The sequence below is a fragment of the Dromaius novaehollandiae genome, chromosome 2 (genome assembly GCF_036370855.1).
Source record: "Dromaius novaehollandiae isolate bDroNov1 chromosome 2, bDroNov1.hap1, whole genome shotgun sequence".
Lineage (NCBI taxonomy): Eukaryota > Metazoa > Chordata > Aves > Casuariiformes > Dromaiidae > Dromaius > Dromaius novaehollandiae.
Window position 1 is genome coordinate 17,401,537 of NC_088099.1, and position 16,025 is coordinate 17,417,561.

Below are 16,025 nucleotides of genomic sequence, written 5' to 3' on the forward strand. Positions count from 1 at the left end.
ACCTTACCTTAGCGCTCTCTTCCTTTGAAGCAATCGCAAAGGTTTAAATCTGACTGAGCTTTCCTTGTCAAAATCTGTGAAAGAAAAAAGAACATCACCATGATGATGATACTTTAATAAGTGAGAAACTTCTGGGAAACTAGGTTAGACTCTCCAAAAGTAGTCCTTTTCCACCAGAAAAGGCTGCATGCCAGCCTTCTCTCTAGTCAGTGGAGCATAGGATGGCATGCCTAAGACGGTGACAAATAAAGCCTGGCAAAAATAAGTACAGAGAACAAACACTTCAAAAGCTTCAACAATTTATGGAACTGCTAAGCTCTAATCCCAGTTTTCACTGTGCAGCACTAAGTCTGGGGCTATCATTCAAACTACTTGACTCAGTTTCCCCTCTGGTAAAACAGAAATTAGATATGTCTACAAAGCAGTCTGAAAATGAGAAATGCTGCAAACAGCAAGAACCTTCTTGGCTACAGACTAACATTGCTACAAAAACTGCATATTCACTGCAGAAGTCAGAGATGCCTGAGTGAGGATTCAATGCAACAACACTATTGCAGCATCCATGACAAAAATATTTCTGAAGGTTGTCCGCTGTTTGGAAGCTCCTATTTTCTTCCTGAATAGCTTTAGAACAAAGGAACACATTCCATGTCTACACTGAGAGCAAAGATGTGTCAGATGCAGCCTTGTATTCAAAAACTACATATTACAAAGCCAACTAGATCATATTACAAAGCCAAAATACATATTACAAAGCCACTAGAGTCCCCAAACCTTTGTTGATAAACAGCAAACTATGGGCAACTTCTTCCCCCATAGTCAAGAGCATCACCCAAGGGTCTATGTGATGACCTACGGTAAGGGAACCCATGCTCTGAGTACTCGCTTCCTCCATTCAACAATGATGATGCTATTAAGAGACCTTCAAGGACTACTAGCCAGGCAATAGGAGTACCTGGTCTGCAACTGCTATTGAAACACACACGGACCTACTAAAATTTCCTCTCAAGGGAAAAAATGGCTTTAAGCTGTGATCTGCATTAAGTCAACTATCCCAAGAACCTAAATAACTGAACAACTGTTCATTTACACAGTGATTGTTTTATTTTTCAGTCACAGGCAGGACCTGACTATTACATGACCTAGAATGTGGAAGAACGCAGAAGCAGAGGGAGAGCTACCTGGCAAACACTGCCTGTAAAAATATTTTATAATCTGGACAGGATATTGCTATTTTTGCAGAAAGGGTTTAAAGAAGCTTATCATAGCTGACAACACGAGTCTTAATTCTTAAAAAAAGTATCTTTTGTTTATGCCTTTCAAAACTCTTCTCCCTCCTGTCTTCCACTCCTTTCCCTCTGCCACCTCTCCAGGTACACAGATTAACAAAACACACAAACAAGACCATTTTAACAGCTTCAGAAAGAAGCCAAAATGTGTAAAATAGCATTTTTAAGACATCTGCTACAACAAGTCACTGAAAATTTCAAGCAATTTTGCAAAGAGCATTCTTTATTAAATAGGCATTTTTTTCCTGTTTTTGTTAACGTTTAGTTTCTCATTCCAACTAAATGGAAAGTAAAGCTCCCAAATCGTACAGAAACATTCTGTCAGACCAAAACAGCCTATTATAAACAAAACATTAGAACTGGTTTATAAAACACAATGTTTTACACTACAACATTGAAAAAGAGACTACTCCATACCATAAGTATCCTCTAAAAAGGCCAGATTTACATTACTGTGAGAGGAGTATGCAATAACTGACCCCCACCACCACCACCAAAACCCCAGCTCAGCATGAATTTAGCTAATCAGAACCAGGCATATCATGAATTTATAGTTGTTCTAATGGGATATAACCCATCCTATAGTTTTTGGCACTAGAACAGCTGTCCACCATGAAAACCACAAGTAGACCACAGAAAAATTCTCCCCACCCCAGACAAAAATAGAGAGGGGGTATGAGAAGAAAATGGCTTTCATTGCTGGAGGGGGAGAAGGGAAGGGGGATTGTTGCTGAGAAGGGGCACAGAAACTGTTCTGACTCTTGCTACTCGTTAAACACATTTTATAATATTCATACACACATGCAGAATGCCTCAAAAACATTTTAAAATTCTGCTGTACTTCATAGAAGCAAGCTCTTCTCTTCCTACACATATTAAAAAAACAGAAATATCCAACCAGAGAACTGTATTCTGTTGCACAGTTCTGCTATTTTTATGTATTTCCTCCTGTCCAAACTAAACCCCATGTGGGAGGATTAAAGTCCAATAAAACTTCCTTACTACAGTATGGAAGTCTTAAATTAAATACAAATACAGAAGAATGAGTAAAACAACTCTGCTTCAAATGAAAACAAGAATGCCCACAGAAACATCAGTTTAACATAGTCTTATTTTAATGGTTAATAAGCCCCCCCAACCTCACAGTACCTGCTACACAGAAGGCGAATCATTACAACAACAACATTTTGTTCCTTCTTTCACAGAAGGATTATAAACACACTTGTAACCCCGTTAAAATTATTTAAATATTTGTATTTAAAATTAAGAGTGCATTTACTTAAGTGTAAATCAAACTTGCTTACAAGTTTAACCATTCATTCAGTCTAGTCCCCCTCTTAGGTACAAACTATTGAATAAAAACACTATCTACAGTTTAATACATATTAAATTAAATTAAAACTTCTGAATTAAAAAAATCTAGATGCAACCTTCTATTGTTACTCAGTATATTTAAAGGCCTAAGTTGGTGGCAAGCTAAGCTAATTAGAAAATCCATCTAATCGGATCTTTCAAAAACGTCCTTTAGGAAATAATGAAACAGTCTAGGTGACTAACTGAATGCTGATTACTAAAGAAGCTAACGTAGCTATAGAAGATCTAGTCAAACAGTATTTACACATACATACATGTAAAACAGATTAAAAACACACAATGAATTGCATTTTCTTCTATCCACTCTGAACTCTTACCTTGCTCCTCAGAGTATTTACCATTTCCCAAATAGCTGGAGATCCAAGGATTTCTGAACATGGTTGCACAAACAAAGGATCCAGCAAAGAGAAACTACAAAAGCAGCTAATTCGCCACGAGCCACAGCCCTAGGCCTGTCTTAGCAATATTGTGTAGAGATTTTTCATAGCACAGGACGGGAGCTGTCAGGCTATTGCGTCCCAGGGAGTACAGTAAATGCATAGCAATAGGCTGCAAGCTGGAGCAGCTCAAGCCAGTAATCAGATTACAAACAGAAATTAGGCACATGAATGCTAAAACAGATTGGGCAATGGTGATTGGGAGATTTAAAATATTACTGCTTCAAAGATCCAGCCAAATCACACATTATATTCTAGCAAAATGAATGTAGAACCCCTAAATCCTCATATTTTAAAAAATTCTCCAAAAAGAAGAATACCTTCCTATCTCTAATCAGAGTAAACTGCAATGCTTGCTTAACAGAAAGAAAAACAGCACCGAGGCTGCCAAAAAAACGGACTCTGTTAATCATATCATTATGCTAAACATTTTGCCCAACTATTAGTTGGAACATTTAAAACGGACAAGATTTATGCATAACATCTGAGCAAAATTACTGGTGGGGGTAGGGATTTAAGAACAGACACCAAGGCTCAAAATATTTTGAGACAGAAGGTGTAAAATTAACAAGTACTGTCTAGCTACCATATTTTATATTGAACAGATTTGATGGATTTGGATTCAAAACAATGAGATGAGCTAGAATCCTTTGTAGTTCACTTTGAAAGTCTGGGAGTATTTTTTCCACAATGGGGTAATAACTTCGGCTCCGTTTTCTGCAGCTGAACTACCCGATCAGCTAACAAACATGAGGTATCCAAAGAACAAAGCAGCATTAAATATGTGACCAAAGATAATACACATGCTTAACCCCATCCAACTAAAAGGTAGTAACTGCCTAGTTTTTCTCCCCTCCCCTCTTCCTCCCTTCAACAAAATTTAAATTATTATCAGTAAACACACAGCTGGGTTTATTAAGAGAGTGAAATGGTAGCCTAGAAACACAAGACTGAAGTGCTTGAGGTTCCGTTTAAGTAGGTAGGGTTTGACTTTTCTTATCAATTTTTATGGTATCCGGTGCAACAGGACCCTGATCCATGCTTGCAGCCTCCATGTACAGACAAAATAAAAGAAACAATGCGGTGAAAGAAACTGCTTAACCACGAGTGAAAAATATAATCAAGTAGAAAATGTTAACTTCTGTTTGCTTCACCATGAAGTTGTATTTAGCCTGCCTAGACCATCAAAACTAGTGTTTTTCATACTGATAAGTTCTTGGAATGGATATAAAAATTTGCACTCCATACTGTCTAATGCCACTGTTGCTAACTTTATATATACATATATATACACACTTATACACACACAGTTTTCATACACATTTATATTTTATATAAAAACATGAATAACCATGGAGAGGCCTTAACTGAAGGACCATTCATTGGTTGATCCTTCCATAATACAGAGCGCCCTGTGGTGAGAGTAGCTCAACGCATGGAACGTGGCGTGAAAGCCTCTGATTCACCAAGTGAAATTCCCCAATCAGAAGTATTTGATGGTATGCATCACATTTCCTGCTTTGCCTGTAAGCTCACTGGCACCTGCATTCAGTACTAACCACTTCAAAGCAGCACCCCACAGCACCCAGACCCAAGCACTGCAGTGTCATCTTGACCAATGCTAAAGGCCTACAGGTACTCAAGCCTAGTAAATACAAAAGCAGCGACAAACAATTTAGTCTGTCGTGGCTGGTCTAAAACTGCCTTTACCCTAAAAATCCATTTTATGGGCTAGACAGGGTAGATGTGCTTGAAATAGGCAAACAAGACAAAGTCAGTGCAGAAATAACAAAGAAACTGGCAGTAATATCTATCTTGGGCATTCTGAATCAGTATTCATGAGGGTGAATCAATAAGAGATCTGCCCAATTCTGAAAAGTTCACTACTTTCTGAACCTTGAAAATACTGCTTATTTGATCTTATGGATGGAGGTATTATTACCTGTAGCATTTTTAAGTACTTGCAAGATATTTGTTACCCAATAAGGGGGCCATTTTCATAAAGTGCAGATAAATACCACTCATTTGAAAAATATTGTAGCTGCAATCTTTAGCAACGTTGAAGGAGAAGTTAGACTTGACAACTGAGCTGACAGAATAGCTCATTGATGCCAAGGACAGTCCTAGTCATTTCTCTCCACTCATCCAGGTCCTGCTTCCTTAGCAAGTCAATTAGATGACTAAACTAGTAGAAAACATTGCCTTTTAGTTTTGCTGGGTTTACTTTTCAGCAGGTACCAGAACAAAGAAAGAAGCACAAAATCCTGCGACCAGGAAAGGGACCAGCCCTGCTGACTAACAAATGAGGTCAGCTCAGCTTGATTATCATGCCCAGGTCTGCTGATATCCCACAAGATGGACGAGAATTTTATGTGTATTTGTGGAGGAATCCGGGGAAGAGAAGATAAGCTTTTCTTGCAGGATCTCACACTCTGTTGTTGTAAACCATCTCCAAAACTTTGCCCTCAACCTCCTTTTGGTGAAGAAGGTGCACAAGATAAAGCACACACAGAGCTGTGGAAAGACAGAAAAACTCTGAAGAGGTTTTCAAACGCATGTATATTTTAAATGGGTTCTTGCCTATACTCTACAAGTTCTACTCGCAGAATACAGAAAGAGGCTGGTTTCTCCCAACAGCTCTGGCTATCATCAGGGAAGAATACTTACAACAGACTCTAGTGTGAAGAGGACTCCCTCACCTACCATTTAAAGAATGCAGGGGGCATCTCATGAGAGCAAGGAGAACTATTTGGAAGTAAAGCAAGATATACAAAGGAACGCACACACACGCACAAAAGTAATCCATGGTCTGGCTTCGGGCTCTCTTAATGTTAAGCTGGAAGGTGATTACCAATCATTGCTCCATGTATAGTATTCCTGAATACACATTAATGCCACTGGCATCAATACTGAATATTGTGCCACTGTCTGGCATCTGTAATGCTTAAGTTACTTCAACTCCACCTCAAGACAAGGGGTCAGCGCAAGGTCAAGAAAACCCTGCTTCTGATACTAAAATTAAAAACCTTAGCAGTCATGAGGTGCTGAAGCTGTAGGATATTACACCTATGCTATGTACTTCACACAGATCAGTGGGAAGAAGAGATTGTATGCAACTCCTCTTATTGCAAGAGGTTTCTGTGCTGACTCTTAACCAGCTCTGTCAGTGGAGAAGACTTCTTGATTTGATACCCTCAGATCTTTATGTTAAAATTGGTAAGTTAGTGGGGGCAAGCAGCGGTATAAAGAAAGGAAGTCTTAGGATTTATTTTTTCACTGCTTGTTTGGAAACAGCTGGTTTAAGAGAAAGTCTTTCCCAAAGGAAAGAAATGCATCTCCAAATGTTTGAAGAGGGAAGGTGGAAGAGTATTTTACCATTAAAAGTGGTCCAGTCTCCAGGACCTGTAAGTATGCTCAGCCAAATTACATACTAATGCTGTGTTACAAATCCACAGTAGTGTTCTTGCCCTCCTCTCCCATCATTAATTCTTGAGCATTAGTAGCCTCCAACACAAGCAAACAAAAGGGAACAGCAGTTCAGCAGTTAGTGAGGGGGGCAACCCAGCTGGAAGTTAAGTCTGCAGTCATCTGGGCAAAGAGCTAGAGGTTAAGCATGCATACATTTCAAATCTGAGACTGCTCATGAAAGACCAGCTGGCAGCTAAACATTGTTCTGAAGCCTCCCACAGGAAGAAAAGGAAAATATCTTCCTTTTGTCTGGCAAAACTACTCATTGTAATCAAAGCCGGAGTTTAAATGGCTTGCAAAGCTGTTCCAAACTTGCTGCAAACCCCAAAGCATTCAAGAGCTATGAATCAGGTCCCACCAAGATCAAGTCTTCTTTCTTTCTAGATTTTGATCACTTACAAATTTATATTTAGAAGTGTTCCTCTGTGATAAGGAGTACAAGATACTTTGTTGTGACTTGCAGATATCATAAAAGCAAAAAAAATCAAAGAAGCCCATGACATCTGTTTGAAGAAAACCTAAAAATAAAAATCAAGAACACAGAAAAACACACAGTGATTGCAAAGAAACTTTCAGTAGATATGCTAATTAGCTACACAGGACTCTGAGCAGCACAGAAAACTGAGATGATTGGTATAAACAAACCTCAAGATGATGAGGTAAAATTTTCATCCACACTTCATGGCTAGAGGTCTAAAGGATGTTATGAATTTCATTCCACTGTTGTGCTCATGAACAAGGAGAGCACACATTTCGAACAGCAAATCGAAGCGAGCTGTGCAGAGATGTAAGGGGCTGCGGGTGATCTCAAGGAGAAAGGTTAGAAGAGACGGCTAAATTAAACCGCCTTTTTCCATTGCTCCATCTGGCCAGGCAACTCACCCACCCCATACATATCCCCTGCCAGCTTTTAGCTTGCAGGCATCTGTTTCCAAAGGTAAGCAAGAAGCACTAAAAGAGCCTTCCCTTATTCTTAATTTCCCTTTTCCCCCTACTCTCTAGCAATTTCTGCCAAGATTTGCAAGAAATAATTTAACACCTGCCCAAAGCTAAAGGACAAATCAAAAATCAAACCAAAGATTACTTATGTAGTATAAACATTTAATGGGAATTTACTGTCCTAAGTCATATTGAAGCATCCTAGCTTGCAAATACAAAATGTATTCTGGGTTGGCAGTGTCAGTCAGTTTTGCCTTCCCCACGCACTCCCCATGCATATGGGCAAGTGATATTCTCATTTCCTTAGTGGAGGTCATTTATACAGACTTTTAATCTAGGATAAAATTTCCTGATGTGGCATCATCACTCCAGTGAAGCATGTGTAATCTTTTTCACTTTGCTTTTTTCACTTCCACTGTGCAATAGTTTTCAAGTAATGATTCTGACAAGTTTTCTGCTATTTGGTTTGTGATTGCATTTTGGAGAAGTCTTCAGGTAAACTTCAACGTTACATCACGTGTGTGATATAATTTAAAACAAGTCACATGCAAAGAGGTCAAAAAAGCTAATCAGAAGGAGTCGAAGCGGACCAAGTATTTTACTGTAAGATGACAGACATGTTAAAAGAATACGGATGGTCTTTTTGTACTGAATAATTTACTCATGTCTTTTGGGAACAGGGAGAACAATACCTATTTTTACATACATACTCTAAAAACCTTCCAGTCTCAGGGTTACTATTTCTTGTTTCCAGAAATCTCACTCCTGAGTTAATAATTTCAGCAATGAAAGATATTGCAACAAGTTTTCAGAACAATGAATGTTAATTTCATCCACATGTCTCCATCTCATATCACTATTCATGAAACTGTATGTCAAGACTGTAGCATAATTAAAGAGGAAAACCTTGGAGATGTTTAACAGTAGGATCAGTCTGGACTAACTCTTTGAGGGAGTTCAAATGCCGCATAACTTTCTCACTTGTAGCAGTCACAAGCACCAGTGAAGCACATAGTTTATCCAAATTGAGTCAGACCTATCTGTCCGTGGGCCTGAAACTGTAAAACAATGTGTTAGGACAGTGCCAGCATTAGGAATGGACTGTGAACAAATGGTTGGAAGCGAGGGGTAAGCCGGGAACACCTGTTTCAGCAGTACGTGCAATTTAAGTGATCAAGCAGCCCAAGGGCCTTAAGAACAAAAGGGCTGTACCTGGGACAACAGTGTCTGAGGGCATCTCACACCATGGTTCACTACAAAGTAGCTGCAGCTCAGATTTTGAAAGGTATTTTTGTTAAAAACAAAGAAAAAATCCCAAAGAGAACAAAAAGAAAACCACATGCACAAAGATAGCAAGGAGAACCCTCCTTCAGCAAAACATCCTCCAGGTATGGGATTAGCCAGGGCTCTGTAGACATCTTTCACTGAAGTCCTGCCACAAGCAGCAGCTTCTTGTTTACTTCTGCAGTGAAATAAAGCTTTTTTTGCCTGAAATGACGAAGGGCATAAGCCTCTGTTGGGAGACGCTGTCTGCTGAACACTGTCCTCCTAGCAAATCCATCAGGGTTTCCAGAGCGCATTTCCCATGTCCTGAGACTTCTGGTCATTCAGCCTTGGGCAAGCTTACCCCAGGGCCAGCAGCACCAGGTAGTCCCGGTGCCAGCGGCACAAAGCAGCCTGGTGCAGTTAAGCCACACAAAAAGCAGAGCTACGCTACCAACTTTCCTCCCAGCTGCTCTCCACCACCTCTGCACTGCATCTTTGCACACACATAAAAGCCCAATAAAGGAGAAGCGAGGGAGAGCCACATACCACATGAAAGAATTTACAACAAAGCTCTTCGGCTCTCCTCAACAGTCATCTAAGGAAAGCACCAATTTTGTTTACTGACATTTCACAGGCCACATCATCCCCGCATACCTGCCTTGAAATACCTGTCATTTCCAAGGCGTAAGCAGACAGCAAACTTACAGACAACAAATCCATGACCCAGCGCCATCCTGTTTATAGAATGCTGCAATGCTTACTCAGAAAATTCAATGCAAAAAGAGAAAAAAAAAAGAAGCCTGTGCTTTAGTCAAATGCTGATGGTCAAGGGTAGGACAGCACAACTACAAGTTCTGTCACTGAAAATAATGTTACCATGAACAAGTATGTATACCAATCTTAATTTGCAAGCAGCATGGCTAAGCAAAAATTCACGAGGAAAGAAAATCTGGTTAGCGTCAGTGACGCTGCAGTTCTGGAGCTCACTCTCCAGAGACTGCGTTTAAATTCATGACAACCATGACCTTCTCCACTGCCCTCATACGCTCCCAATCCCCCTCCAAAAATCACAAGCTCGCTCAGTGCTTAAAGGGGGGCAAATCACTAATAGCGAGTTAATCACAAGTCAGATCTTAAGAGCATTACTAGAGCTGCACAGGAAAACTCGCAGAGCACCTGCCTGTACTATACCAGTCTAAGTCTATGGGGATTTTGTTAAAGGAATAACACACAGTTAACATGCAGGGCATTCCTTGTTTTTATTTTGTTTTGTTTTTTAACTGAAGCCTTCCTCCACGTGAAAGTCAGTTTTTGTGAGGTGGACGTGGAGCAAGCTAGGCAAGCTCTAGTCTCTGCATAGGCAACGAGTGCCTGTGCTCCCTTTCTCTTGAGAACAAGAACATACTTTAGCCACCAAAACCTAGTTTTCCAATAAAGGGCAAAAAACGGTAGAAAGTGTGAAGAAACAGTCCTGAAGTCACAAAAACAAAAACAACCCACCCCACCCAAGCAGCATTCGTTAGCCTAGGTGCATCTTTAAAAGCAGGCAGCACAGGAAGGACTGACAAACACTCCTTAGTACAGGCCACTGCGAGGCAACCCGTATATGTGTAGATATGGCATGAACTGTCATCTCAAGGTTATAACTAAGCACGTGAAAAAACTTCAGGAAAGAGAGCAGAGAAGCAGAGAACTACAGTTATTAACGTTTACACGAAAGGGTGGGGGGGGGTTGTTTTTTTGTTTTTTTGTTTTTTTTAAGCTCTGTCTAGCATAATTCTTTGAGTTTGCCAAACAAGGCTCCGTCTCTTCTGAAAACCGAAGTCAAACAGCGGTTTCCCGGCAGCGCTGCCAGCCTAGCAGTACTGGGTCACATCTCCCGGGGTCTGCGCTGGATCCGTTCTGGGCCGAGCGCTCTCTGCTGCCATCCAGCACGCGCGGTCCCCGGACACCACCGCCGCTTGCCTAATAAGGCCACACGCAGCCCGACTGGCTGCCTCGTAGGTCACCCAGCGCCTACCTTGTGCTGGCGGCAGGCAGGGGCTGGCGGCAGGCAGAGAGTGCACAGCCGTCGCTCGCCAGCAGCTGCGCAGCATCGAGTCCCTGCACGTCAGCGTCCTTCTGGAGAGGCGGCGCTGTCACTGCTCGCGCGCAGGCGGGCAGCCCCAGCTACCCCAGCAAAGGCTCACAGCCGAGTGGGACCGTCCCGCGATTTTGTATTTGATGTATCTCAATTTATTTTAGCACAGGCAGCACAGAACCAGTTGTTTGGGTAGAGTTTTCCCACCCGGCACTTACTTAGGATCACTTGACTGAAGAAATAACCAGGTTTCCCCCCCTCCCTGCAAGAACTGCTGGAAAGTAGGCCAGCAGCACGGTGCAAACAGCCCCCCTCACTGCTCTAGACAGCAGACAGGTACTTGTCAAACACCAGAGCCAAACGAACCAGATGAAAGCAAAGCGCAGATACACATTTGAATAATACTATTTAATTATTTAACACTGTTGATCAATTATGGTGAGATTCACCTGAATTCAGTCAGATTGATTCTAAAGCAAAAATTTATTTCCCTAAAAATAGCTATCTGGCAAAAAAGTGCTCCTGCTGCTTGCTGCCTCTCTTGTCATTCAGACTAGTTTTTCCTTTGCATCTCTCCCAAGGCAACTTTCAAGATGCTCTTAGATGCCATCCTGCCCTGTTTCACAGCACAGGTCCTGCCAGGGAAGCGGCGAGTCTCTCCCGCGGTTCGAGGCAGCGGAGAGGAGAGCAGTACCGCTCACCTCGGCCACAGCCCTGCTGAGCTCCCCGCCTCCACGCGGGCGCCCACAGCTGCTTCTCCCCTTTCAGTCAGTACAGAGAGGGCATTTCTGTCTTTCATCCCCCCCCTCCGCCGCATCCCAGCACCCCATGTCTGAGGCTGAAGAGTAAGATAACAAAGCAGTTCAAATGTTACTTGTGCACAGCTATTTCCAAAATTAGAGTCCAATCTTATAAGCACTTTTCTCCCTTGGACGAAAATTCCTTGCAAACTTATTCCCAGAGGGCTGCCAGAGACCGTCGCCTCTCAGCAGCGAGACCATGCAGTGAGAGATGAGGAGACTATGGGAGATGCAGAAGTGCCACTAGGTTACGGGAGAACAAACCGAGATTCTGCACACTGGCCCGGAAACTTTTGGACCAAGCATTTTGTAAACTCTCTATCACAGCTCTGAAGTCCTGAAAAAAGATCAATAAAGCCCTGTAAGGCCTAAATGACTGTTTAATACTACTAGATACAATACTACATGTATCAAATGACTCTCACCACTACAAAGACTCCTAATCCACAACGACTAAAATTAAGCCATGATTAGCACCCCATTGAAAGAAACCAAACTACCACAGTTATGTCCTGTTCCTGCAGCGAACCCCAGGTTCACACTGTTAAAGTGCTAGCGTACTTGGCCAAATCACACTTATAAATAGATCATGTTAGAAAAAAAAATACAGCTGGAAATCATGCTGACATTTTGTAAGCCTAGCCATTATCATTGCAGGTTGAAGCTGTGCCCAGATGCACACACAGATCTTGGCTCAAAACTGTCAATTTTCTAAGTGTTTTCTCACCCAACATGTGGTTCACTAATACAAAGAAACAGGACACACTAAGAAGAGCCAGTCAGACACTTCGAAAACAAATTACACACAACTAATGCTAAACTAAGCTTCCTCGCTTTGCATCCCACTTGCTCAGATTGGCAGCGCGGTATATTCTTCTTACTTTTTAATATTAATAATTAATATTGTAGCAAACAGACACGCTCAATAGGAGTGAGGCAGATTGCGGCATGTATGCATTAAACAGGCTTATTGACAAAGTCTGAAAAAGTCAGAGTAGCACTGAACAACAGGAACCAGGACTGGGACGAGAGGAAAGCCCTCTGCTGGGCACGCACAACTTACTAGATGAAAGGGGTTGCGATAATTCCTCCAGCCTGTCTCAGAATTCATACTAACAAACCCACCCTAGCAGCGGGAATTTTGTCTGTTTCTTGCTTTAAAAGGTCAGTCTTGACAAATTCAGATAGATCTAGAAAACCACTGTAACACTCTTACAGGTGACCGTATATTTGGCATGAGTTAATTTAAGACAGCTTGTGTAACTGTATGCTAACAGATTGAGTTTTTATACTTTTTCTGTTGGAATTTTTTATGGGAGGTAAAATAATAGCTGACATCAGAAGTGTTCGAATGGGGAAAAAATCCATCTTTTGGATTTGGATCTTGCAGACATTAAGCACTCCAAATATATAAAAATTTTCAAAAAAATATACACTTTATAAAGGAATTTTGGGGACAGCTTAGAAAGGTGGCAGTTTCTTCCCCAGGAAGGAGAAGCTAAGGACTGAAATAAATGGGGGAAAAAAAGAAACTAATTCTTTTTATTTTTATTCTGAATAGCCTTAAAGGCAAACAGACTATACGTAAGTGGTATGGTAGTCACTCTCACTAAGAAGCACAGCATCTTCCATTGCTCAGAACAAAGCATAGCTACTAGGGTCGGTTATACTGGACTGCAGAGCTAGACAGCACAGTTTTCATTGAATTCTTCCTGGACAAGGCAGAAAGTTAATTTCAGTGAGTGAAAATATGTCTATGCATATCAGAGGTGACACCTAAACAGCACAGCAATGGCTCAAGGGCTCACATCGGTCCTTTGCTTTAAATCCAGGCTGAAGAGCTCCCCACCAAACGAACAGGCCACTTCCTCCAGTGGCCTTACAAGAGCCAACTTCCACCCAGCCCTCTGAGCAGAAACCTATCCATCACATAATCAAAACGGACATGCTGCAGGCACACGTTTGGTCAGAAGACAGATGGGGTTTCAGTGAGAACAGGGCTCTTCTGGCTCTTCGCCCCCTCCAGACTCTCCTGTCTGACACCCAGTTCAACCCTAATGGCGCTCTCTTCCACCCCATCACGCCACCTTCTCCGACATCTCTCTGACCCCACTGCTCTCTTCTGTCCTAGCCCTCCTCCTGCCTCCCATCTGACTCCTTGGCTGCAGGAGGGTCCTGTCTTCCTTCCTCCAGGGGCTTTCAGTAAAGGGCTGCCCAATCTAGCAGACGTCCCATTACTAGGTGAGCTCTGCACATTGGAAACCGAGGATACACTTGACTGGGGCACTCTTGAGAGCTAAACCAACCAAGAGCACACAGAAAACTCAGCTTCAGCAGCACACTGCAGGTTAGGCCAACAACTGGAGTGTGATAGTATAAGCATGCTGACAGCCAGGACACTTTTTTTGCAGGTGAATTCCCTTCATTAGTCAAATTGTTGGTCCCATGAATAGCACCAAAAGAATGCTGTATTGGATGATGAGAGGAAGGTACTGGGCATGTGTAATGGAAAACAGTGACAGTTCTTGGGAGAGAGGAGAAAAACAGCCAGCCTGGACAAATTAGAGTTAGAAAGAATTAAAGGACTCCCTAGATGTCTTGATGGCCATTACAGTAATACAGTAACAGCCATCAGTTATTACAATAATACAGTAATGAACAGTTACAGAAAGGATTCCACATTGCTGGGTGCCGGACTAGGTCCTTGCAAGGCAAGCTCACAACCCATGTTTTGGAAATATACATACAACAGTATTTGTCTAAAAGTGGGAAAAAAACACACCCTAGAAATAGCATGCTTTCATATAAATCACAGGCAAGCACAGTACAAGGCTTGTTAGCCAGCAGGACGCAGTGGGACATTGCCCTGTGGCAGATGATGCTACCAAATCCTCAGTTGCTAGGGGCACATCACACATGAAGGCAGTCCAGTTGTAAGCTAAATGTCCAGCTAGCTTGGACAGGGCAGCAACAGCAGGTTTCACTGCAGTAGGAGAGGGTTCAGCATGGGCTGCAAAACCCAGGGAGGAAACAGGAGAAACACTGCAGCAAGACTTCTCTTCACCACCCATACCACACAGTCTCACCCTCTCTCCCCAAATCAAAGTCCTTGTAGGTCTGAAAAAACAACGAAATGCAGTCGGCCTTGGGGAATTTCAGGACGAAGGGACCCTGAGAAGTTTTGCTGTTAAAATGCCCCATCACCCCTTACAGACACCACAGTCACAGCTAAGGCTGTACCCACAGCTGCCAATCCAAGCTCTCAACACTGCAGCCTTATACGAACTTTAGCACTTTAACAGAACATGTATAGGGACAGTTACACAACAAATCCACTGAAATTCACCTAATTTGTCCTCAGCACGGTGTCCTGCTCACAGGGTCTGCTGAAAGGCATTCCTACAGTGTCGGAATAGCCCTCCCTACTGCAGAAGGCAGCCTTCCAGCAGCTGTTTGGGAACTTGATTTCAGCACAATTGCAGCACTGGCACATTTACTATTAAATTCATATATATCAACACTCCACACAAAGGGTTTTGAAATCCAAGATGCTTGTTTTCCTCCCTGCCTTTCTATACCTGGCTTGATTTTTATGTGCTAATGGAAAAACTGAATAAAATAAAGAAGTAGAAGAGCTAGGTAATCCACCAGCCCCTCTAAATAAATGATTTAACAATTTATTTTGCACTTCAACATACACGTATCTTGCTTTGACTTCAAAACTAAGTTCTTAAATAGTCAAATAAACATAAGAAAAGCTCACTCAAGGCTACAGGTCAAGACAGTCAGACTATCTTGCAAATGTATTGTTTGCCAATGGCTTTAAGTCAAACTACAGCAGTATTTCAAACTCCCCTGGAAAATCTGCCTGCATTAAAGTACAGTACAAGAAACTTAAACATCCTGAGAGCATGTGGCCAATGCATGAGATCACTGTGAAACACTGCAGCATTTGCTTCAGCTCTGTATTTTGTTTCCTGAGAAGTTTGAAACCGTGATCAGCAGCTTATACCCAAAATCTAGATTTCAGACAGAACAAACTGGAGTCAGTCCAGGAGTTGCATTAGCTCACAATATGCAGTAAAGTAACAAAATCCTATCCAAGAAAATCTGGAGTACTAGAATGCTATTTAATGAACACTGAACAAAACTAGAAGGTGGCTCCTAGAGAGGACATTATATAAGGATTTCACTTGGAAAGCATAATTTCATTTTTACAGTCAAATTCACACTTTACTCCCTCAACGGGAAAAAAAGAATTCTATTAAGCATTTTGGCATATGCGAGCTCTCAACCAGTTAATCTCTGTGGAGCTTTTTGTTTGCCAAGAATTATCTGCATTTCTTGTAAGTCTTTATGAGGATCAGTGTGA

At 41.8% G+C, this 16,025-nt stretch overlaps 1 protein-coding gene across 23 annotated transcripts in view; it reads right to left on the minus strand.

The window, feature by feature from the left end:
* SVIL (supervillin) overlaps positions 1-16,025 on the minus strand; it is a 136,194-nt gene that overhangs the window by 65,921 nt on the left and 54,248 nt on the right. For 22 of the 23 annotated variants that reach the window (XM_064505847.1, XM_064505846.1, XM_064505843.1 and 19 more), the window contains exon 2: positions 8-74. Coding sequence is in view for 18 of the 23 variants with exons in the window: in XM_026101643.2 (XP_025957428.1) it covers positions 8-74 (67 nt within the window). In the remaining 5 variants the exon portion in view is untranslated. Of the gene's footprint in view, positions 1-7; positions 75-2,980; positions 3,057-16,025 lie in introns of those variants that run through there. The other variant, XM_064505838.1, reaches the window with a different exon arrangement.